At 31.9% G+C, this 26,249-nt stretch overlaps 1 protein-coding gene across 1 annotated transcript; it reads left to right on the top strand.

Moving 5' to 3' along the window:
- On the top strand, positions 1–26,249 carry LOC120340800 (uncharacterized). Its single transcript, XM_039409168.2, has 18 exons — positions 1–178; positions 4,783–4,920; positions 5,369–5,470; positions 6,011–6,117; positions 11,905–11,998; positions 12,284–12,383; positions 17,154–17,257; positions 17,449–17,637; positions 17,901–18,014; positions 18,338–18,486; positions 18,576–18,748; positions 20,402–20,701; positions 20,985–21,068; positions 21,330–21,425; positions 23,642–23,854; positions 24,154–24,315; positions 24,454–24,519; positions 24,927–26,249. The coding sequence occupies exons 1-18, from the start codon at positions 104–106 to the stop codon at positions 24,974–24,976; spliced, it is 2,316 nt and encodes a 771-aa protein (XP_039265102.2). The 5' UTR covers positions 1–103; the 3' UTR covers positions 24,977–26,249.

The raw sequence follows: 26,249 nt of genomic DNA, 5'->3' as shown, positions 1-26,249 counted from the left end.
CTGATATTTAGAAATCTATTATTTAATTATATTATACCAAAGACAGAAAATTATTACTCACCTCTTTTGGCACTCTCAGCCTTTGCACCAGGGACTCCACACAATGCCGCTTGGTTTAGCAATGCACGGAAAATGGGATGGAATCAGCATGGCATCACCTCCTATACACACATACAAGGTAACGTTTATTTCGAAGAATGGAGTTAATTTCTAGTTTTATTTCACATCCAAAACGTGTATATTTGCAGAAAATATATAAGGCAATTGTTTTTTAATAAAAATTCATTAGTAATCCAACCAACAGAAGGCCGGATTCTCCTATCTGCCTGCGCCGATATGAACGCCTTTAAATTCCGCGGACCTAATTTTGTACATCGGGATTGCCATTGACGGAGCCATTTTAACATTTTGATAAAATAATCAGTCACGTGATAGGGTTGTAGATAAATAGTACAGATTTCTCTGTTATCAAAAACTAAAACCTACCATGCAAACGTAATATTGCGTTGTGTTATACATGTGATTCAGCAGAATTGCACAAGAAATATACACGTAGAATCATCAAAAATTAAAACTTATCTTCTACCTTTGCATCCTTATTTTATTTCTGCAGTTGACTATTTCTTTTTCAAGAAATATCATCACTTTAATAAGTGATGTATGTCTGCATGGTTAGAAAAAATACTATATTGAAAAAAGATACACTTGTTGCAGTATAAGCTAAATATTTTAATATATGCTCAAATTGTACACGTTTAGACGCAACAATGTATGATTGAATTCTGAAAAATTCCATTTTACAAGATTGAAAATAAATACAATTTTCATGACGAACTTTATCATAGGTTTACTATGATAACATAGGTCAACTATGAACAAAAATGGCGGATTCACTTCGCATCCGGTGTCGTAACTGCGACGGGCGGATCGTACAATAGAAATACATCCGACTATAAAAAAAATATGTCTTTTCGCAATCTCTTTCTTGTATTTTCAGAAATTGGGCCTATGCAACATTGCTTTGTGAATTTTTTGCTTCATGTTTTCACTTTTATGGTGTAATTTATAATTCACAGGTGTCTCTAATAAAAAGCAATAAAATATTCCATTTTTTGTATATTATTAAGGTTGTCGCTTGTGTAACTATTAAACGTGCATGATTATTGTTCGTCCAAGGTCTATATAAAGAAAATACGCATGAAAACTTTTGAGTAGTTTGGTCAAAAAATTGTAACTCTGTTTGTTATCTTTGGTTTTTTGTGGTTCTTCATAATTCAAAAAACATAAAAACAACATTATTAGTAATCAGATTGTTTTAAAATATAAAATATTTATAAGCATGTGAGCATTGTAACGTCAATCGCTCATTTGAAAAAAAAAATACTAATTTAGCAAAATGTACGGGAATCTAGTAACAGCGGTGAACGGCATCCTGTTTAAATTGGACATGCTTAGATAAACTATTAGAAACATAACGCAGAAATTAACATAATATATCTACTGTCAAATACGAGTAAGTAATGTGCGTTTCACTTCAATGTGGCGCTATTTCAATTCTATAATTCCTCGTAATATAATTTTCCCACTTCACTCAAATCCAAGTGACACACAAGTGATTATTTATTGCCTATATTTTAGCAATTATACCATTATTAATCATAATCATAATTAGTCATTGTTAAAACTTTTCAATTATGAACTGCAGTATGAAATTTGTTGTTCAACGCACTCATCTTGTGCGCCATTACTCAAACGACTCAATTATAAAGAAATGTCAGGATAAGTTATTGAGCACCGCAATGGTACCGAAAACATTTGACAATTTTACTCAGGTTTTTCAGGGAATGAGGTTTTAATTTTCGATGCAAAACAGAATCTCTTATCCATTGACGTTGGTAGAAAACACAATCATATTAAATCAATAATACTATTACAAAATAAATCGAAGCGATTTAACCATTTGGACAATAAACAACACAATGAAGTACCAGTGTATTTAGAAATTGATATCCACTTACGGAACATCAATCTGTGCATAGAAAAATAAAGTATGAAGAGGCAGGGCGGGATGGGGTAATAAAAATGAGGAAAAAATGAAAAATACATTCGTTGCCTTTTGAAAAGTCAATCACAAAGTGTGGCTCAAAACGCGGTTTGTCATAACTATTTCAGCAACGTTACTCTCTATTTAAAATTCACTGAAACGGGAAGTTAGAAATCAGGCCCGTCATTTAACATCTTTTATATATTTTATAGGCGAGGGGTGGGAAACATGTTCTGCTAATATAGCTAACGATTTCATGATGAATCGATCAATAAATTATTTCCTATCGTTGAAATTCTGTGTTTTTGATCATGGATGTTGGATGTTGACTCGTTTTTTGTTCACTTTGATAATGAGTGTAGAAACGAAACGAATTTAAACTTTCAATCGATTCACAGAAAAATATATTAGCTTCTTACCATTGTGTTCAGTCGGTATCCGGTCACGAAAAATGATATGAACGAGGAAATCTATTCATTGTGGGAGTGCCAAATACTCATTAAACATGTGAAATGGACATTTATTACTTTATTTTCTATCATTTCCCCGATACGACAATCACGATTTCTAGATCAGTCATAGTTAGCATTGAAATATATCAATTTTATTCCCTTCGGTGGAAAAATTGATGAAGTCTACTGATATTTTGAAGTAACGTAAACTTGCAATGATGAGGCTGTTACCGAGTTCGTTAAAAAATTGGATGTTGCCAGGAGTTATAGTCTGATTAAGTTAAAAAACATTCACCATGTCACATAATCCCCCCAGACGTGGTAACTAAATCTGGCAACATAAAAATACAGCCATTACAATTCAGTAAGCGATTAGTAAAGCCGTTTATCAAAATAAACATGATAAATTGATACCCACACCGAGTGCATTAGAATTATTGAAATACTTTAAAATTCTATTTAATATATTCATTTTTGTGACTTTTTTTCCAAAATATTTTCATTCATTTTTGCACTTATTGTATAATTTTTATACATAGAAAATAAAAAAAAAAACAGTTCTAAAAGATTGGCAAGTTCATCTAAGTCGAAAAATGAAAGAAAACTCAAAACATAAAATGAACAAATGAAGTAAAGTTATCTAATTTTAGAAACAAGCTGTTTTCGACTTTAATCAAGGGTCCTGGGAAAATGCTGTGAATTCGAAGATTTGGCACAGCCAAAGTTCAAATTAGCTTTAATTGTTCAGAATTAGATACGTACATAAATATAACACCGTCGATCTTGCATGGACCGAGTTAATTTTAGAATCCCAATCATGTGCACAACGCGACATTATTATAAAGATAAGAAACCTCGAAATTTACTTTATAGTAATCAATTAATCTTTTCTCTTTCGTATCAAAGTCAAATTTATCTGTGTTCATGTTTGTTTGGTAGTTTGACAATTCTACAATGTTTAATATTTCTGGATATCACCAGGAAGTATATTTGGCTTTCATGCCAGAAATGCCCTAATTGGAGTTTAGTTAGGTAAAGCCGCCAGCTTGTCCCTTGTTCACAACAAATTGGATTAGCAATTTAAAAGCAATTCGGACTAATTATTACTCGCCAAGTATTGTCAATTTAAACATACTTTTGATATTTGATTTATTCATAAAGAAAACATATAAATTTTATTTCTAATTGTTTGATGGAAATCGGGTGCGATATTTTGATCTCGACAATCACAATGATAAGGTCACCTCAATCATTAATTATTTTAAAGAAATTTCCAAAAATGCAAAATTTATGTTTTGTTTCCACTCTTTAGATACAAAAATGAATCTGGGAGAAAATTTGTTGCTACTTTTAAAAACCCTTAATGAATGGTACAATTGTATAAGATCAATCGGACCTCCTGAAGTATGCGCACCAGGATGGCGCACAACCTGAACTCATGTTGTGTACCAGGTCAGGGTTCAGGTTGTACGACATCTTGGTGCGCATACTTCAGGAGTACCGATCAATCTTTGTTGTGCTGTGTATTATTTACACATAAAAATACTACTATAAATTATAATTCATATAAAAACAAGTGGTTATGTTGAAAAATTATTTTAAAGTACTACATTATTTATTTCTTTGTTTAATAAATATCATTGTTAAGATTTGTAGGAAAATGGCATTACTTTTTGCACTCTTCACTCATGTTTCCGCACTGAAAATGAAGTCGTATGATGTTCCAGATTCGGTCACGCTTGAATGCATAGTTTGAAATCATTACATTTTGACATCTTATTATGGTTTTATGTTGCAGTTCTATTATTGTTTTTATTGTGACGCCATGCATGGCATTCGCGTATTCGATCCATTTATATAGTAAGTTTTGACCCTTCGGGTTCCGCTCTGTTTACAACTCTCCGGACGGAATGTTTAAACCTGCTGTAATTGAGACGGATAGACAACAAAAACTGTCAAAATCTCACGTGTAACGCCGAATTAATCCTGAAATTTAGGAGTTCTAATCACCTAGTTAACACCCTCAACCAGTTGAAAATAGAACATGAACATGGTAATATTTGTTTCATATTATTAATTAAAATGTAAATGATGACGTCAATTGTCTTTTGATGGACAAGAACGTAAAATATGAGCATTTCAGTGTCATAAAGCAATAAAACACTACCTTGAGTTCCATTGATCTTGACGACAACCAAGTTAAAATTTGTCAACAGAAACTTATTAGTTTATTCAATCAATGCTAAAAATACTTGCAAATGTAAAAGCAATCTAATATTTTTCCAGCATGAAAGACCAGCATACAGCACCCCCCAGCCCGTTGAAAACACACCAGCCAACAATGAATGCAGAATGGTTGAACTACGAGGTGCCAAAGTCGCAAGTTTTTTTGTTGGCGGTGATGAATTTATCTGCTTGCCACAAGTGAGTGGAGTGTGTTTCTATTCATGTGTCAGTTAAAAATAAACAGAAATGAAGACATCTGTGTTTAGAAGACTACAATGTCTTCCGCCTTAGAATTTCTAACCACGGTGAATTGTATCAGGAAGTTCTATTAAATTTTTTTTATACTCCTATATAAATGTAAATCATTAAAAAATTGACAATGCATAATATTGTATTGTATAAGAGATTATCTTTATTGAGTATAAGCTGCTTGTATGTTGAGACGACTGACATCAAAGATATATCACACTCAATCCTGCTTCCTAGATTGCTTGAATATGTAAAATTTTCTCTCCACCCTTGTTGAAACTAATATCCATAAAGGTGGGCTAGATCTCTCTCTACAATGTCTTTAATATCAAATGAGGGAGGTATTCAAACTCATCAATTTTATTTATGTATTAATTCGTTGTAATTTTATCTCCAGGCTTTTGACCTATTTTTAAAGCACCTAGTAGGAGGTCTACATACCGTTTATACAAAATTGAAAAGATTGAGCATTTCTCCGGTAGTATGCAACGTTGAACAGGTGAAGATATTTCTAATGTATATCTGAAAACCTATGAACTTAAGTGATTACTACGGTCAACTATTCGGCAATCATTTCAATGGTTTGCAAAATGAGTGACAATGAGGGCCTGTTCGACCCTGTCGGTATGAGCGCAGTAATATTTTCAATGACGTCACCCAATCTCTATAATTTGATATAAATAAATGATTATAATTCCACAATTATTTAGTTTTTGGCAAGATAAACAAGATGTTAGCAAGATGAACAAAGCATTTTTTCCGGGGGCAAGAGCGTGACTGTACAGCTTTACTTGTAAAAAATGTTAGTTCGTAGTGAATTTACTAGTTTGTTTCATCTTTCACGAGATTCTAAATGAGCAGAAATGTATCTCAAATTGCTACCAAAATGTTATAGTGATAAAACTATCTAGTTATAGATATCTAACATAAGCATATCAGAAGTTAAGCTAGATAAAGAGAAAGATTCAAGTTGTTATTGAACGATTTTAAATTTATGTTGCTTTTGAGCTATTCAATAACATATATTTTCGAACATCAGGTTCGAATCCTCCGAGGGCTTGGGGCAATTCAACCCGGCGTCAACAGATGTAAACTTATCACAAGAAAAGACTTCGAAACTTTATACCAAGACTGCACTCAAGCAAGGTATTGCTCATCCTTTTTTTTACATTGGTACCATTTTGCGTTCCTATTCGACGACAATCAACCGTGCTGAATATCTGAAAAAATGTGTTGGTTAAACTGATTTTTGAATGCTAGTTATGCGCATAGTAACATCTACAAACGCAGAGTTAAAACGCATTTCATGCGCGTAAGTATTGCATTATCGGATTATTATTATGAATTCGACAGCAGTCCATCCGATTAGGCATGCATGAATTTTGTCCATTTATGTCATATGTTTTCAGATTGTCAGATAAAAAATATCAATAAGTACATATCTATACGAATATTATGTGACGCGTTTTACGGCAATTTTATTCCTAGAATAAATAGATGGAAATGAAAGTTTTTGTCTTTGATACAGTATATGAATTTATATAACTGTTGATAAATATAGTCCCAGTTCTCTCATCTGGAATAAAAAAATAATATTCATCCGAGTTGAGTGAATTGATTATGAGTTACTGAAATGATGAATTTTGTTCAGATAAGTGTAATATAGCCTTTGCTAAGATTTGTTTATTTCAAGTTTAAAAAAGAAAATTATTTATTTTGTGCGAATTTTTGCTCAAAATAAATTTGCTACACGAATGCTATGCGCAATTAATTAAAGAGACCAATAAATAAAAATTTGGTTATTGATATTATACGACTTTAAATACGAGACTCACATACCTCATTACTACTAAGATATACCATGAAGAATTTAAAAACAAGTCTGAACAAATCCAAGTAACGGTATAAACAAAAACAGAATATATTATTTTAAATTGTTCTCGGCTACCTGCTTCGTGACTGTACACACTTAATCAAAATCGACTTAAAAACTAAATTTGACGATTACTTAACAAAATGGCGTTCGTGCGGTATAGCAGTGATATGATAAAGTTATGTAGTTTTGAATAAAAACATTGGATGTTAGCAGGGAATAAAAAAAACAAGATGGTCATCCACGCCCTCTCATGTCGTTCGTCTTATTAACAATGATTTTTAACCGGTTTTATGACTTTAATTAAAAATACTCTTGTCTGATAACATCTGAATGTCTAAAAGCAATCTGAAATATCGGTGTTTTCTGAAAATGTATGCGATAAACACCAACAAAGCAACATATTCACGTAAAACAGGACCATATCTGATATTATTGCGAATTCTAAATTTACACTCATGACTGGAAATTGAATGTTTGTGCTCGAATTGAAATTGTTCTTTCCTTATTTTTTCGAAACGAATTTTGGGTCACTAAGTGTATTTTAGCATGTTTTTATTTATAAGAAAATATCTAACGTACAGAAGTAAAATTAAAGTATAATACAATAAGTTTGATTTTGTATAGCCCCATTCGAAACAAATCGTACGATGTTAAATCTAAATTGCAATATCTTTATTCAGATGATTTATATCAACTTGTAAAATGCATATCTATAATTTCATATATATAAGTTAAAAATTGTTTTTCACGTCAATTTTCCCTGTATCATTTTTCCCGGAATTACTTTAATGTCACTAAGTGTCAAATGCCATTAGTGCGGTCATAATGGAATCTCATTTTTCTTGTTTCCGCGAAACCATAAACAATCAAAAATGAATAATATACAGTTGGTGTGATATGGTTTTGACGAAAATTAAATGATACGTAGAAAAAAACAACCAGAAATACAACAGTGATTGAGACGACCACACTTGCTACGGATAACAATTGCATAAGCGTAGATCGTAAATGGACCACGTCTCTAACGGCGTGTCCGATCATCAAGTCATACTTGACTAAGTATGCCCGGTTGATAAATCGAATAAATTAAATTATGATGAGTCTGATTTTCCTTATAATATATTGAATGAAGTTACTGCGTTAACGCCCCATATTCGTATATAAACTAGCGCGACAAAATAAATGTACCCTTTTGTGACTTGGAAATGTTTTGTTGAAATCAGTTATATGGAATTTCAAACATAATTTAGAGAAATTGGGTTAAATTTGATGCGACACTTTCTCAATTGAAATACTTTGTTGTTAGCGTTAAATTATCTAGTCTAAAATCAATCTCTTCATCAACAGAAAACATTGAAATATAGAATAACAATCGCAAAAGAATGCGGCATTTAAGTTTGATTTAAATAAAACGCTATGCTGTATTTGTAAACGGGAAATATACTTTTCCGATCATTGATTTAACGTACTGAAACTCGAAAAACTGGTTATATTTTATTGTGATATGACTTTCAGATCATAAAAATGTGGCGCAAATTTTTAGGTAATAGTTTAGTATGAAGTTTTTTTTATAATTTTCACTAAAACCACAAAAACTAAAACCAGATGTGTAGGGCAAAATGACAAGTTTAAATCAATACCAATGAAAGCATTTCTTACGAACTCGCGAATAACTGAAGCAGCTCTGAATGAATGTTGAAAACATACTTAAACCATTTTCCCACAAATTCTGCAGTGTTTTTTAATAATTGCTTAAAAACAATTTAATCATTCCCATTCGATCCGAATTTTGAGCGCATTAACTATCAGATATAATATTACTAATAATTCGAGTTTTGTAATCCAATATTTTTCAGATTGTTCTTTTTTTTATAATTGCTTTGAACATTTTGAAATGAAGAAATGTTAATTTAAACGTGACAATTTCAAAAATGTTGACATTGCGTAATTTCAAAATTTGTTTTATTTCAAATTTATCTAAATATTTCCTCGATTAACATATTTAACGATTTTAATCAAGAATATTATTAAAAAAAAATGCTGAAGTTGTAGGAAAATTTGCACTGGTACCTTTCCGTGCCAAGCAATATGGCATAAAACAATATATATATTAAAATGGTTTAAATGAACACAACCTAAAACAACTCCAATTCAAGAAGAAGTTTCGAAGTTTTTGTGATATTTTCTCATTTGTAATTTTTTTGTGTACATGTTAAATTATCTTCATTTCAATCGGCATTTCCGTTAATTGAGTGAAACATAGACATATGACATACTTTTCGAAAAAGTGCATCATTTTATTTGTAGATTAAAATGCCCTCCATTCACCTGGTAATAATACATGGGAAGAAAAAACTAAAATCAGATTAATTGATAAATTTTTTATTGTCACACAGTTGGATATAAAGTGAAAAATCTTACAAATTACACTTGAGTTACCTGACAAATTTCATGAACACCACTTTTTCAGCTTTTTACGAAAGTGTATTCTTTAATTATCACGCCCAATAGTGATAAAACGCACATAGTGCATTCTGATGCAATTGATTATAGATAGAAATAGTCTGAGCGGATGTACACTGCTATCCCATTCCAAACTAGAATTACGAGCGAAGACTCCTTCGAATATTTATAGTATAGTGATACGATATAGAGGTAAAATCGTGCTATTAAAATTCACCTAATGTTTACCTTACCTTTCCCCTGCATCAATGGTCTGGTATAAATTTTGTTGACTTCTTCGTGTTTGACTGGCCCCTGTCAGAGGGATCCATTCTCCTTTCAAATACTACCAACAAATATCCAAGGCTATAATTTACCATCTGATAAAAGATAAGACATCAATTCTAAATTTGGATTAAATGGGTGAAAGGGTGTGATAGAGGCATGAACTTTAAATTATTCCAAATGTCTATTTCATAAAAACAAATATTTTTAAGAAATATGCGTTTTGCCTAAAATTGAGCAAATTACGTTATTTTAAAATTTATTGTGGGAAATGGGAAGAAACGTATACTTAGTTTTGTGTAATATTATAGCGATTGTCCATTTGGCTTAATTTTATTAGATTTTATTATTTGGCTTTTTTTTTTTTGTACTATGTAATTACTATATGCTAATTCAATTGGTTATCAATGTAATATTTATATAAATAATTTAATGAAGAATTGCTTAACTGCCTGTTCATAAATCCAGTCAGTGAATCAGAAATTTCGCTGATGTTTTTATAATCATCGACCCTTCAAACCAGATTCATAACCGTATTTAAAAGACTTTTTTTAAAGGGAGTTGGGTTATCATTATAGTAACGTTCTCTATATTCAATGATAAATGGCCTATGGAACGATGGCTAATGTCAGTTATTTCAACGGTCAAATCAAATTTAAAACTTTAGTAAATACCGAATCGGTTTCATCAAGTGCATGCTTCTATGAATCCTTAAATTGTCAGATTTGGGGATGTGATATCTTTCAAATGTTTGATAGACCCGAACATTGGTCGCCATTATGATTTATCAAAATAACTCTCTTTCAACCTTAAAAAATATACAATCATATTTGAGGTTTAATTAATCTCATTCCGTAAATTTTGTCCCAATGTTTGAAGGTGGTGCGACGTCTAGTTAGGGTTACTTCCCACAAGTAGCGTCATTTAAAGTGGAAAATCGTGTAGTTTCTGTCAGGTCCTTTTCTTTTAATTTGGTTTAGACCACGCATTGATGCAATGTAGCTAATAGCATACGCAAATAAATAGAATTATGTGGTGAATTTCCAAGACTAATTTATACGGAAAAATAATAGGTTCAACTATGAGAGAAAAAAGCAATAATTCGAATATACATGCTACTTTTAGTACTATATAGTACTAACAAATGAATCCAGTTTAAATAAAATTATTTCAACACTTGCTAAAAGTTTTATTCCGATCGGCACCGACTGCGTGAGAATATTTACATACGCACACACTCTAAAAGTGTGATATTTACATTTTCACCATTACTATATTCCCTGGTAGGTCAAAACACACAAACATGTAACAATTGCCAGTTTGAATTACGTAAAAATGGAAGTGATGTTTTACGTTGTTAAATGCAAAAATATTAATACCTCCAGATAGATGAAGACCTTGCTATGTCGTGTAATATTTTAAATTGCGAAACAAAACATGGCAGAATGCATTCTCAATTTGATCCGTCTTGAAGTTTAATCAGATTTACTAGCGCGATTTTGACTTTGATTCGTTTGAGCGAAGCCGTAATAAGCCCTAATGTAATGAATGGGTCGACTTTAATATTATAGAGAGATAGTGAATATTGAAGACCTTCGGGGCGACCTTGTCAAAATGTTCCAAACTCGCCATGAAAAAAGGCAAAACAAATGTCTGTCTTACTTACGTAATTGTTCAAGTGTGACAGTTCATGGCTGATTTATTGGATTATACTCTGTGAAAGGTGACAAAATAATTTAATTAAATTACAATTCCGTAACCATGGACCATGATTTTCTTCAGATTGACAGTACATTTGGTTATGCGTATGATTTTAAGCATTTCAAAAATTCAAATGTGCATTAGAAGAAGCAATCTCATCATAATTGTTGTTTCAATTGAATTCAACCGAGTGATATGTGACAAAAAAGACGGCATAAAAGAAAAGATTGCCAAAAACTTCAAAACTTACAGAAAATTATTTGAGTGATCAATTCATCTGATATTCTATAAAGAACATATTGATATTTGTACAACTAAATACAACGCACAATTATTTGATAGAAACGCAACGTAATTACAAATGATAATTGTTTGATTGTATTACAAACACCCGAATCTATTGATTATTGTTTATTTTTATATTATATAAATTTAATTGATATCGTTTACCCACATTCGTTTAAAACCCACAAATAAAATACCAATAAAAGCATTTTCCCTAAACTCAATTTTAAATATGAACTTCGAAACCAACATTTTTAACTCGACACAAAAGCAATTTAGCACACAATTTTTGCTAATTTAAATTAATTTCTGAAACCAATACTAAAACCATTGTATTATTGCAGCCGGCCTGGCAGACCTCCGAAGCGCTATCCGATGCTGCCACCGACCGATCTCATGGCACACCATCCTGGGATAAGATCTCTCAATAGCACTCACGTAAGTTTGTTTGATTACCCTTATCAGAAGTTTGACCAGAATTCTCCGGACATGAAGTAATCAGTAAACGTTTGGCGCTACTCTAAAAGCTGCAGTATTTTAGATCAAATAGCCTATACATGGTGACAATTTTCCATAAGATATCATTGTGAATCATGTAGACATGAAAAGAAATTTTGTGATACAGTAGTGAAAGTAATAATTTCCAAAATAATAAATAAACTAAATATGGTTATAGCATTGAAGACACAATGATTACCTTTCACGCGGGACTTTACCTTTTAGGGCATGCTAACGGCATCAGACATCAGTAATCTGCATAAACGAATGAGATTGGAACAGGATGTTGAAAAACATCTTCAACAACAGCAACACGAGAGAAGGGGTAAGACAACGTTATTCTCTCGTTTTTTTTCATATGTAACGTAATGAATCACCTCTTCTTGAACGTGTGATATGTACTATTATGACATCTCACATTTTCATGAACAATGGCTGATTTAAATGAATTTAAATATTAAGATTATTACACGTTTTGAGGTAGTTATATTGACAATAACAGATGTGACCGTCATTTGGTGACACGACCCCGAATCTCTTTAAACAGCGTAATTCAAACAAGATCACATCACAAAAAAGAATAAAAAGGTATACAGGTCACCTACAGTTGATTTCGAGTATCAGCAATTCAATGGCGTAAAAAGCTCATCAAAACATGACTAGGCGTTAGTGATACTTGGTCATAGCTGTGAACTATAACTTACACATTAAACTACTGTCAGAACTTCAAATATTTTTATATTATATATATTTATAAGTAGTTATGCTGTTGTATAGTATGATAGAACATCAAACAAGAAAAAAACTTTGAACGGCACATACATCAATTTGTTACAATGTTGTTTGTTTACAATGGCATTTATAATTAAAGATTAACATAAATTGAAATCGTTGAATTTTCCTAAAACTCAAAATGTGAAGATGTATCATCACAACTCACGCTATGCCCCAGCCGATATCGATGGTACCTTTTTCCGACGAAGTAACAAGTTTATATGATGTCGTCTTATTAGGGTATCAGCCGTAAACTAGCAATTCTATCATCAGTAATGGCCTTTATCGACAAGGACTCTTAAGAAATCATAGCTGAAGAAAAATCAAGTTTCAATTATTTGGACGTTATATTTGATGTATTGATATGTAGTTCAAATATACTTTCAAGTGTTTGAACTTTAAGTATAATCGACGTTGTGCTCACTCCTCATGATGTATCAGTTGGGAATCAGTTACTGTGACATCACTTCCTCCTGCTTTGTTCTAAAATACCATGTGTGATTCTAATAAACTGTGCTATGGGATAAAGGATTTTCATTGTTTTGTTTTGAACTGCCGGTGGACGTTTTAAAAAGCTACCTAACTAGACCATAACGAAATCTTTTGAATAATGTAATGCGGAACATGGTTCTCAACTATTTCACTGTTATTGAATATTAAACAAGGTTTCCACTGCTAGTCATATACAGGAAGAATCGTTGTTAATGATGTGGAAAAACGTGGATAATATGTTTAACTCAAACCTGTTCAACTATGTATATGAAGTTCCGAGTACATGCACAAAGTAACTGCAGTTCAAAAATTTATTTTTAGTTTGACGATTGCAATTTCAAATTATTCTGACACTTAGTGATCATCTCACCACAAATAACCCGATTATGACTAATGTATGCAATTCAAGAAACTGTAAGCACAAATGTACTTTTCCTGTGACTTATGACTGCAAATATGTTGAAAAATGTCAAGGAGTCAAGGCTCAAATAAAATTTGAATCCACGAACTCCATTTAATGCATATGTTACAATAAGTGAACTTACAATATGTAGAAGAGAAAGTTGAGGAGTTGACATATCCTCACAACAATGTTGTTTAAGTTGTCGACAGGAAACCTAAATATGGTGGATACCAAATAAATTGTCATCTCGTATTCCGCATAACAAGCTGACAATCGATACCAAAAATCAACAAAATCATTTTTCGCGAATTGCACACCGAACTAATTTATCTGCTCATGTTTCTGTGCAAGATTCAATTTCGTTCATAATGTTATTTTAGCTTTTAAATGCAGATCTATTTACTGCAGATTTATAAAGAGAATTATTCAGGTTGCATTACGCATGAAACTTATGTCAAATGTATAAGGGAACAAATATTTTAAATAAAAGTAAAACTTTTTATATGAATATGTAAAAAAAATTCAATGGAAATTTCCAGTAAAATAATTACACTCACATTAGTCATTTATATTTAGGATCAACTCAAAAAATAATTCCATTACGCATGTTATATGTTAAATCTTTTTCCGTTTAGATTAAATAACATAGTTACACACAATTTTGTAGCAAATGCCAATAAAGGTGACCCCTTTACATCATTTTGACCTATCAGAAATTGCTTTTGAAGGTTTACTTCAATAACGACATATTTATAGAATATAATATTCTAAAGTATTACAGCATAATTCATAATATCAGATTCTGACCCAAAACATATTTGTAGTTATTACCGTATCATCGTTTCACATATTAGTGTAAAATGACAAATGTGATCGGAATTGGATATCCGTGTAAGTATTTGGTGCCATTCCGCGATCTGAAATCGAAGTTACTAAGTGAAGATTCAAACATAAGTTTAAAAGAAATAACACTGTCTTTATATTCGTCTTAGATTTATATTATCATTTGACAGCATATCCCTCCTACTATTACCTCTACTTATAAACATAACCGACGGCCTTTTCTGCAGGGTTTCGGAATTTATTTATAATCTGTTTATAAACAAATGTATATACATATTTTCAAAAATTTAAAAATACAAAATTTTATTCCAAATCGAACTGGTGACCTAATGTGCGCTCACCTCAAAGGTAAGTGTTCAGTTTACCAAGTCAAATATATACAAAAATACCCTTACTATAATGATTGAATATAGCGAAATTAAAGTTTAAATATCATTTACTACGCAGATTATATTTTGTTTTATGTCAAACTTGATAATTTCAAATTCGTGTGCCGACATTAATGCTTGTACCGACCGCTCGGCGATTGCTGTAAAATATGCTTTCCGTCACGTCTGTTTCAATTCCCCCGCGATGCAGGCATAAAAGTCAAATCCGCAATCATTTGGCATACCAGGTTTCACTAATCCCTTTGTACGTTTTCGGTGGGAACATACTGTCATAATAATACTGCTGGTAGCGAGTTTTCTTCCGCGGTCGAACGGTGTGACGAATTATAAGGTATTATTTCGCCTGACAATTTCAATCGCACGTCGGTAAGAATAGTGGCATCTGTTCCATGGGGAGTGTGCCCCGCCATAAGAATTTGCTTCGCTAATTTTCAAAGAGAAGGGCGAACGCCAATGATCTTGTTCGTTCTGTAGAAGTTCCGTACTTCCAACGTTTTAACTGGCGAAGGGTTGTCGAAATAATGAAGCGGACTTCATGATTAGTTCGAACTGAATTATATTTTCGAATCTTGTCTTGTGCGGTTGAATTACAAAGAGAAAATTAGAAATGACATATATTCAAATCAGGCATCAGACAACATTACTTGTAAACGAAAATAGGATTTTACATAATTAATCGGTCGAACGTCGAAACATTATGTTACAGTCGAGTTTTGCAAAACAAAAATCCTTTAGTGATTAGGTCGACCAGCAGTTAGATTTATGCAACTATCCACTGGAACGACCCTACAGTGAGTGTCCTAATCAGGCCAGATCTATTATTGTCATATTTTGGCTTGAGACTTTATTTTTCACCCCTTTATGATCACCTCACTGAAACATATTCACAATATATTCTGGCGGAACTACCTAATTTTTTGTCTATTTATAAACCTATTTAGAACAATACGAAATATTGAAAAGGGAATCATGTTTGTGATGTACATGAGTTTTCGAGCAATGGCCAAACTATGCAAATATGCAAAAATGTTCTTTTCAAAGATTTTTGTGTAGTTTTCGTATTGAAGTGTATTCCCTTTTTGTACTGCTACTGAAAATTATGCAGGTGTTACTTGTGTGATACTTTCGATGAAATACTAAGTTTTGTAATTGATGAAAAAATTTCAAAATTTGTTCATCATCTTCTAGTAAGATTTGGAATTAAAAATATAGTCTCAACTTCATTTTGGAAGTTCCTTTATCGTGGAGTGTTACGCTCCACTAGGATTGAGCGCTTCGCTGCTCATACACTGTATGCGTCACTGGCTGGTTGCCGAGTGCCGACCAGGGGTTCGCCTGTCCTTTCGAGGTGTAATCAGTAATCTTGTACAATATCTTCATACTGACGTAAAAAGCTAATTATTTACTGAATATGTAACCATTGCTATGTCATTTTGTGACCGCTGAATAAACGCGACGAGAAAGTAATAACCAAGTGGTAAGGAATACGTGTTAATCGGGTAGGCTATAAAATAAACTCCATGGTTTATATTTTTGTGGAAGTTTATTTTTTTTTTGTTTGTGCTTATTTATTTTGTTTTCAAATCTATATCTTGTTAAGTTGTTGTAAATAGCTACCACCGAAGAAAATATTATAATGCGATTAACGTCTAAAACCACTAAGTTCCGTCCCCAAACTACTTATGCTTAGTTTACATTGTCTAATTCTGTTGTGAAATACGTGTAATTATATTGAAATAAAATAATTAGGAAACACAAATAAACCATGAAAAGATCTGAATCGTACTTTTTATTTCAGTAATCATAAAAATAGTTTATATATAAAAAACTTCGCGGATTTTTTACTCAATGAACATTTACATATATATTTATGATAAATGACGTCATCAAAAAAACTTCAAAGTGAAAAACAAATTTCATAGAACCCACAGATATTTTAAAATAAATAAAAATATTATCATTTTATCGACAACAACAATTCTCAACTACAAAAGCATTTGTTCCAGTATTTAAAGATATAAGTGTATTTTTCAGAACAACAACAACAACAAAAACAACAAGAAGAATACCAAAAATACTGACAACAACAATTTAACAAAACGTTTTTAGATTTATTTCATGCCCAATAATAATGTTTCAATTGCACTTTATCACGTTCTATTTGGTTATTTTCAATACTATATAATCATTTCAGTTAGCGGAAGTCCACCAAAAGACAGTTCCTTGGTGCCGGGAAAAGATATCACACTGGCCGGTGGAAATGAAATTCATCCAAATGCAACAAATTTGTATTTGCAGGTAGGTCATAAAACGCAAATACAATTACAATTCCTATAAAATTTATAATCACCATAGTACTAATAGTTAGCCTTTGGATAAACCTATACCACTTATTTCACTATTACTTCGGGAATTTACTAGAAAAAGAGTTTAGAAGCCAGACTGTTTATGACCTTATAACAGCTAAATTTCATATTCTGCTGTATTAGGCTCAACAAGCACTACGTCAGCAATACCAACAAGTTGCAACATCGGGATTACACAATGGATTGGACACCTCACATGCAGCCGTGGCAGCCGCCGGAATGAATCCCGCTCTAGCTCCACTCATGATGATGTCACATTCAGCATTGTTTTCTGGTGGGATACCACCTAGCATGCTGAACCATATAAATCAGGTATAGTTGTACAATGATCAAAAAATGTAGCTTTCTTATTTTGTGTAGGATAGCAATTGAATATGTCATATTTTCCAATACATAAATTGCAACTTATATTTCTTGCTTATTATATATATATATATAAACGTAATATAAAAGATGAAGTAGTAAGAATGCCTTCTTCATTTACAATAAATATCTCAGAAGAGAGACCTAAAATATTCTATTCAATATTTTTTCGAATTCTACCGATTACTCTAAATATGAAATTATTTTTTAAGTTTGCTCAAAGTCATGTCAATGGAAACGCAGTTACGAGTGCAGCCGCAGCAGCAGCGGCACAAATAGCGGCAAACGGCGGCACTAGGCATCAACAGGCTGCTGCAGTATATCAGGTACATGCCTATTGTCTCAATTAAATTTTATCAACATGTTAGCAAATTGGTCGTACATGTTTAGCACCATAATATAGCAATCATATGTTTATGTCTTTATTAATTCCGTAAAAAACTTTGACACCTTTAACACGAGATGTAATAAATTTGAATAAAAATACACACCGATAAAATATCTTGATCCAGTATTTGTTATATAAAAACAGAGAAATAAAAAAATATGTATGAATAAAAAAAAATATGAAGAACTTTATCGAAGAATTTAGCATATCGTATAGCATAGCGCATCGTCTCAACAAATTTTCAAATATTTGGTTGACAAGGTGGCAGCAGCTGCACAGTCTGCAGCTCAGGCATCTTTGGCTGCAACTGGAACCTCCAAGTCAAATTCCCCTATAGACGAAAATCGATCAAGAAGCGCATCTCAGAAAGACGGACCGATATCTAGTAATCGAGAGGAAAGAATGCAACCGTTAGTATGGCCCAGATTGGGAATTGTAAACATTGTCTATTTTCTCACCTATTTTATGAATTACAGTTATTGATTTTAATTTCACACAGATTCACTAGCAGTATATTTCAAAATGCTCAGTCGGATTCCATGAATGGTATTGATAGCGAAGGACGAGTATCGCCAGTAAGCAGTATAAGCTCTCCTCTTGAAGATGAAAATTTTAGCAACGGAAGCTTATCTGGGAATTCAGACAGCAGAGATTCAGTAAAATTCTTTGAAGGTTAATATTTTAGGCAAAAACACGAAAAATAAGTTTCTCTTGCAGTAAAATCTTTACTCTCGAAAATAAGCCATTTTTAAGGTTGGGAGAATAATAGCATTTTGAAAAATAATGAGGGTTCTAATGCGTCCATTTTTATCCTTATGAGCACGCAGCGAAGAGAGACGATATGCTGATAAGGAGCGATTATATCTCTCGACGGAATTACAAAAAAAAAATCAGGGATTCGAACATCAATGCAATTCGATCCTTTATCGAAAACAAAGTACACACTACAAATAAATATTCTAAATAAAACTATATGTAAATGATAAAAATATCAAAGGTAAATTTATTCAAAGTGTTTGTTGCGACAAGTATTTAAAAAAAACAAAAAACAGCCCATCTGATAAGTTTCTACACACTGTGAGATAATAAACTTGTATAGCACATTTGGCACCACTGGTAATGTATGAAACAATCATTTTCTCGTTCATCCTATCCCCTTCCTACTTGGCATTTTCACTTCAACATCCCATATAGGTTTGTTTATGCCATGGCCAGCGGTGTATTCGCACTGATTATCTGGTGATGTGTTTTGTGCTATTTCTCCATAAACAAAATTATCCGATCTTGAGCCAACATGACCACGCTTAAAACCTCATGCGGTGAAAGGGGTGAGTGTCTTAGACCGCATGACTAAATTTCAACGCTTCCTCATAAATACCATGCTAAAACATGCCACACGCTAGCTCAATTGATCATGCGTTCATTTGCGTTTAAGTTCGATTAGGCGTCTTCAAATTTTACAAGCAAAATTATACAACAATATATAAATTCAAATTCTTGTGATTTTAAATGTACCCTTTGTTGTTTTGTTGGTATGCCACCGCAGTAATGGGTAAATACGACTATTTATGCGGCGCCTCTGATCGCAAATTAGCTGAGCATATACTTAAAAATAGCGTAAGTGGATTAGTTACTTGATTGGAGAAAATATTCGCTAAGAATGTTGTTCTTTTCCGTTTGTTTGTCTGTCAAGTTATTGGGTTTGAGGGTCATTAGTACTCATAAATTTGGGAACTTGTAAATATCTGTTTCAAAATGAGTTTCTCACGCTTCGTAATTTTCTCCGAAATCAAGATGAAAATTTGTCAACAACGATCTATACTTTAATCTGACACTGCGTGTTTTAATCTTTTCCTCGGTGTATCGACCTTCATCTGCAAAGTTTATTGTTTTTTTTCTTTCTATCGTGGTTTCTTCTGTTTATTACTATTCTTATATTGCCGGAGTGATGTTGTGAAATTTGAAATACGAGTCAATGATCGCACAGCTGTGCTCGTTACTGCAATTTATTTGTGGGAAATCTATCAAATTTATAAGATATACAAGTAACGAACGTACTAATATCTTCGATTCTCATTGAGATGTTAGAATAATAAGCGCAGTAAGTCCTAATTGTCTTCTAAATAGGGAAATAGAGCTTGGTTGACGGGTCACATGATTATTGCTTGTTAAAGTGGTGCACAATCTTCTTATCTATTCAAGAGTGTTCGTGACCGGATTAGGAAATAAAAAATTGAAAGCGAGTTGTTTTACCAAATTCCTCACCAAAAGTTTGAGTGAATTTCTTCACATAATCTTCATATTCCACATTTTATCAACATACAGATAACGAAGAATCGTTGATAAAGGATTTTCCTTCTCCGACGAAAAAGGAAGGTAGTGATGCAGGTATTACGTCTCGCCATGAAAATCAGGAGGAACGATTTGATGTGGATGATGTGACTCAAAACAACAGCGATACCAAAAAGACCACTAATTCACTTCTCGCCACTGGGATAACGCAAGTCCTTGCTAGTCAAGGAAACATATCATCGATGCAAACATTGCTAACAAATATTCAAGGATTACTTAAGGTTGCTGCTGACAATGCCAAGTTGCAGGAGAAACATAGTTCTTTTGAAATGGGTAAGAGTACTGCATAATATGCTCTTGATTCTCACAATAAAACTAGCAGGAGACATTATTATTCTGATCAATCACTCTATTTCGTAACTATTTTTTTTTAATTTCCATGCTTTGCTCACTTTGATGGCTACCGGCTTTTTATTATTAGCTAACAAAACATATACGTGGAAACAAATTATGCTACATAATCGAAAATGGACGTTTGAAAGAGATTCAAATACGTTTTTGTAATCTCAAAAATCTTTCAAGAAGAGAAATAAATTTTCTCGTTTTATTCACACAGCGGATCTGAAAAACAGAATAAATCACGAAAAAGAAATAAGAGGAAGTGTTGAACAGAAACTCGAAGAAAGCGAACGAATTCGGGGTAAATTGTAATAACTTGATAAAAGGATATTTATTTATTTCAAAGTTTTTTCCACCTTTATTTTCACCATAAGACAACTGCAAAACAGCATAAATACTTGACATATAGTACAAATACAAATATATTGGACTTTTGCCATATCACAGCAGATATTCAGATATAAATCCAAATATATTCAGATTCTCACCTTTTTAAGACTTTGAATATTATCAAAATCGGTCAATATTTAATATATTTCAGTTCAGTTATTGTAATTCTCAGTTCTGATGCAACGAAGACTGAAGAAAGAACGGAAAGTTAGAAAGCTGCTTCAAGAACAACTTATAACAATGCAGCAAAAGATTGACAACAGGCAAAGTAAGATTTTGTAGTAACTTACAAGATAGAGTATATCTTAGAAATAAGAAATAGTTATTCAACTGCTATAGAAATATTTCGCGATATTGCATCAAGTCTTGCGCTAGTATAAATAGCATTCGTCCATGAGATTTAGATGACTTTCATCATCTTTCTAATGAAATCGTCATTGAAAATCTATTTTGTAGCGATTTGACATTTATACGCCATTTTTCGTTTCCACGACCAATGGAATTTGTTTTTGGAAACAATTAGATTTTAATATTCAATAATTATTATATGTCAAGCCTCGTGCGTGATATAAGCTTAGATATGTTCCTGTGTTGCCTATTCGTTGATATTAATACTGTATTTATCATCCATTTGACCAATGAAAAGCTCTAAATTGTTTCTAGACTAATTTATAGAAAAATACTTCGACTTCTGCGAAATAATATATGTGGTTATTTCGGTTGAGTATTTATTTATTATGCCAGAAGCGGCGCGCCCATGTGATTACGTTTATTGATTTGATAATCAGATTACTCGTATACTTTTTAATTTCACACAGAAAAGAAATTTAAAAATAATTTCGATAAATATTTAAACAATGATATACAATGGTATAAAGTAAAAAAGTAAGAATAATAAACGCGGTTCCGAGTATTTCAAATTTTTCGATGTTACCTCAACGTAGTTAACAATATCAGGCTCTTAAAATAATACAATCGTATGGCAGGTCTTCTGTCGACAATTTTGTCAGTATCCAAATGTTCGATTACAATTAAGAATCATTATATTTACGGAAATTTCTCAAAATACAATATAAGTAAATGACTAGGCCTGAGGCAATCAAATAAAAGATTGTTTTTCAATTTGGAAATATTTGGTACCAGTTACAATTAGGTGTCGTCATTATCAATGTGAAATGAACTATAAACACTGAAATTCTTGACATAGTATACTTGTTTTTTTCGCATTTGTTGATATGTTTGAACCGAATAGTATTATATCAAAGTAATCATGCTAAATAATAAAGTTTCAACTTTATTCTTCTCCTACTTTTATAAAATTTTTCTTAAAACTACCGACTAAAGACTGTTATCTAGAATGCAGTCTGCTCAGACCTACAACCAATCGTAGGAGAGTCGTAGGATACTTTTGCTTTGAGTCTTCTTCGAATCTAAAAGGGTAAAATATTACATACAAAATCTATGAATTAATGGGTAACGAAACAATTCTTATATCGCATACCCCCTATTGTAAATATATTAATAAAAAAATGAAATCGTCGTCGATCGGGTGCGGGAATTATCTGCGGGTCATAACATAAATAAGAAACTCTTATTTGGGTGAATAATATAAACAGACAATATCATATCCGTCTAAGCTCCCACAAAAACATGTTTCCGTCTGCCGAAGTCACGATTTGATATCAATATTTGTATGAATTACAGCAGTAACTTGAATTATAACACGTATTTTATTTTGCTTCAATGGCATTTATTTACAAGCCTGCTTATAGAAGAACAAAAATTCTTGTACAACCTCAAAGCGCATTTCTGATAATGTTTTTCCAAGAACGTGTTATAGATAACATCAGTAGCAAATAAATAAAAACGTAAAAGTATGATTAAGAGTAGAACTTGCTAATTCGAGTTTTTATCAGCATTGAAAATTTTACATATTGACGTTCAACATTTTGACCTTTGAATCCATCATTCGATTGATATTTATATGAGATTTCCCACCTTGGTATTTCGTTACTTTTGTATTGGCTAAAGTGAACTGAATAGGTGCAGATCTACAAATATAGTACCTATTAAATTGCTTCGCTTTTGTTATTCAGTCCAATATAGTTTGCATTCGAATCTTTATTTTGTTGATAATCTCTTTTAAAGGAAGGACAAAAAATATCGTTGGCTGTTGATATAACTGTCGTGAAAGCTGATTACGATTGTAATATCAAAAAATTGTTCGAAAATATAAGTATAATGAGTACAATTGGAACACACACCGTTTTGATAACCCGGTCAAAAATGTCACGTATTACCGTAATTAAACAGCGCCACCTGGCGACTACGTGGGTACATGGGCTCTTGCACAAAACGAGCAAGAGGCATTACCTGATTACACAACCTTTAATCAAACTAGACCTTTTTAAATTCCTAAACTGAATCACCTGGCTTCAAATGCAAGCAGATGGTGGTTTTATCATATGACTTTGCACTTAATAGGCGAAAAACACGACGGGATTGCATCAGCGCCGAGTATACCAATCCGGGGCGTCATTGGTATGGAGAGAGATACATCTGAACCACAATCTGAATCACTGCCTCAAAGTCAGAAATATTTGTGTAATGAATTCTCTAGTTGTGAGCAAGTATCCAGTCCTTTGACAGCCGAAACTGACTGCAATTCAAGTCCAATCGCACAAACTATTTCAGAAGGTAATTAAAATGCAATTTCATGTTTTTAATCTTATATAAAGCTCATGATACATTAAAATTTGATATACATTAACGGCATCTATTTCCAATCCAATCTGATTCTAATCAGATATAGACAATACTTTAACACAGATAATGTGATAATATATTATCTACCATAATAAAATAATTTAAGTACAAAATATGCAACAACCCTGATAAATATAGGTGTAATAATCACATATTCATAGTCTTAGTACGCTATGTTTAGACTAATTAGATTGCAAAATTACATTAACACAATTACCATATTTTAATAGCCTCACCATCGAGTATGTCAAATGATACGTCCCATTTAATCTCAAGAGAATGCGGGCCATTCTCATCACGTCAGTTCATGAATATCTCAAGCTCCAATAATAACAATAACAAGAATACTTTGATACAATCTGTTAGAGATTCTCCCTCGCCAACATTAACAGGTGAGATTTTTAATATCGTCAATTTTCAATATTATGAAAATATGAGGATTTCCTGACTTATTTATAATACAAAATAAAATTCAGTTGAGAATTTTCACAAAGAATTTTAGTTTTTATTGGTCCAATTACCGTTTTAAGGACAAGAACTAAGTGTGAAAGGAATATCTCAGAAAAAAGATCTACCACTGCAGTCAGCTCATCCTGGTAAGGATTTGCATACAATATATTTCGACTCACTTCTTAGTGGATTTTTGCTGTTTCGTTCAAAAAAAGACAATAAACCATATTTAAAGTAGTAGTGCAGAGTCGAGAAAACTAATATTTGGCATTGCATTCTGGTATTAAGTGAAATGTGAACATAATTTTGAAGACGAGTACAATTGTTCACAATGTAAAAACTATCTATAGTATCTTATATATATCTTATATCTACAAAAACATAGGAATTTGTTTGCAATTAATTTAATTTAATTTTTATATACCCGCCTTCCGTTATATTTGAACGAAAATCGATTTGATGAAAAAGGGTTCAAAAAAAAAAACACAACGGATAAAATAGACAAAATAAGTTACATATATTTCTTAATTATTTTTCTTTATTTTAATTTCAGGATCTCACATGTTTTTCAAAGCTTCTTTCCAAACTACAATGTCACAATAAAACTGAAATTCAAGAACAAACATTCAGAAATTTTTTAAGTGCAAGAAGTTATGTATATTAATTTAAATAAAATAATAAACATGAATTTGAAGTCATAGACTCATTAGAATGGAAATCAAATAGCAATCCGAAAATATTTAAAGGTATACAGTCAATGATCATCCACTTAAATCTCAGCGAAAGGATTTACTAATTTTATAAATTTGGTGAACATGAACTTTACATCCTCCGCTTTGCCATCTCACTGGATGAGATGAAAAATTATTATCTTCTTATGTACTTAGTTTTGCAACTTACCAGTCAACGCTTGAATGAAACATTGTATATAACCTAATCTAATTTTTATCATAATATTACAGAGTATCTTCCAATAATACAATAAGAGTAGGTCATTCTTGTCTCTAGGGCGAATTTATTCCCCTAGCGCAGATTATTGTATTTAGATAATTTTGTTTTTGTTTTTTAAGAATGTTATGATTTCAGCTGTTATATTGCATAATACATCCAAGCAATATATATGCTCCATTATTTGTTGACACGGGTCTTTGATTTATTTATTAAAACATTGAACTCTAAATAAGAATTTATTTTACAACTCTCATGCGCTCATAAAACCGGTTTATCATATTTAACATTAATGCTTTGGCATTTTTATCACATTGATGCTCAAATCTAAATATGTATTGTTAAAGGCAGCTTACGCCCTGAATTGGTCGTCCTACTTTGTTATATCTCGAATCCATCCCAATTTTTCCTTAATTAATTTTTGCGCAGTTCCAAAGTTCTTTGTACTATAAAATTTATATTATATTCCACCAAATAAAAGTGAGTTATGTGCCATGACACTAAGTATATTTCATTTTATTATAATCATTAATTTATATACAAATATGTTTTGGTCATTATAACATTTTAAATGAAGATTTACGATCAATTTAGTAATATTTGCTTCAATGTATTTAGTAAAGCATGTGTGCTGGTCTAAGACGTTACTAATTTTGTTTAGGGACATTTTAACTTTTGTATGTTGTTCAAATACCAGCCAATCCAAATCAGAATTCTGGTATATTCTAAGCAGAAATAATATGAATAAACGCTTCAATGTATTAAGTAAAACATGTATGTTGGTCTAATACGTTATTAATTTTGTCTAAAGACATTTTAACTTTTGTATTTTGTTCAAATACCACACAATTCAAATCAGAATTTTGGTATATTCTAAGCAGAAATAAATTAAAACGGTATTCTGGTATGTCTTGTATCTAAATAAATG

The sequence above is a fragment of the Styela clava genome, chromosome 14 (assembly GCF_964204865.1).
Source record: "Styela clava chromosome 14, kaStyClav1.hap1.2, whole genome shotgun sequence".
Classification (NCBI taxonomy): Eukaryota; Metazoa; Chordata; class Ascidiacea; order Stolidobranchia; family Styelidae; genus Styela; species Styela clava.
The sequence above is the reverse complement of the archived record's forward strand: the minus strand, read 5'-3'. Positions and strand labels throughout refer to the sequence as shown.

Bases quoted from the DNA above. Each gene is read 5' to 3' on its own strand.
- LOC120340800 (XM_039409168.2), top strand. From the start codon at position 104: ATGCCGCTTGGTTTAGCAATGCACGGAAAATGGGATGGAATCAGCATG. The intron at 5,471-6,010 runs GTGAAGATATTT...TTCGAACATCAG, and splicing joins TAGTATGCAACGTTGAACAG to GTTCGAATCCTCCGAGGGCT. The intron at 17,258-17,448 runs GTAGGTCATAAA...CTGCTGTATTAG, and splicing joins CAACAAATTTGTATTTGCAG to GCTCAACAAGCACTACGTCA.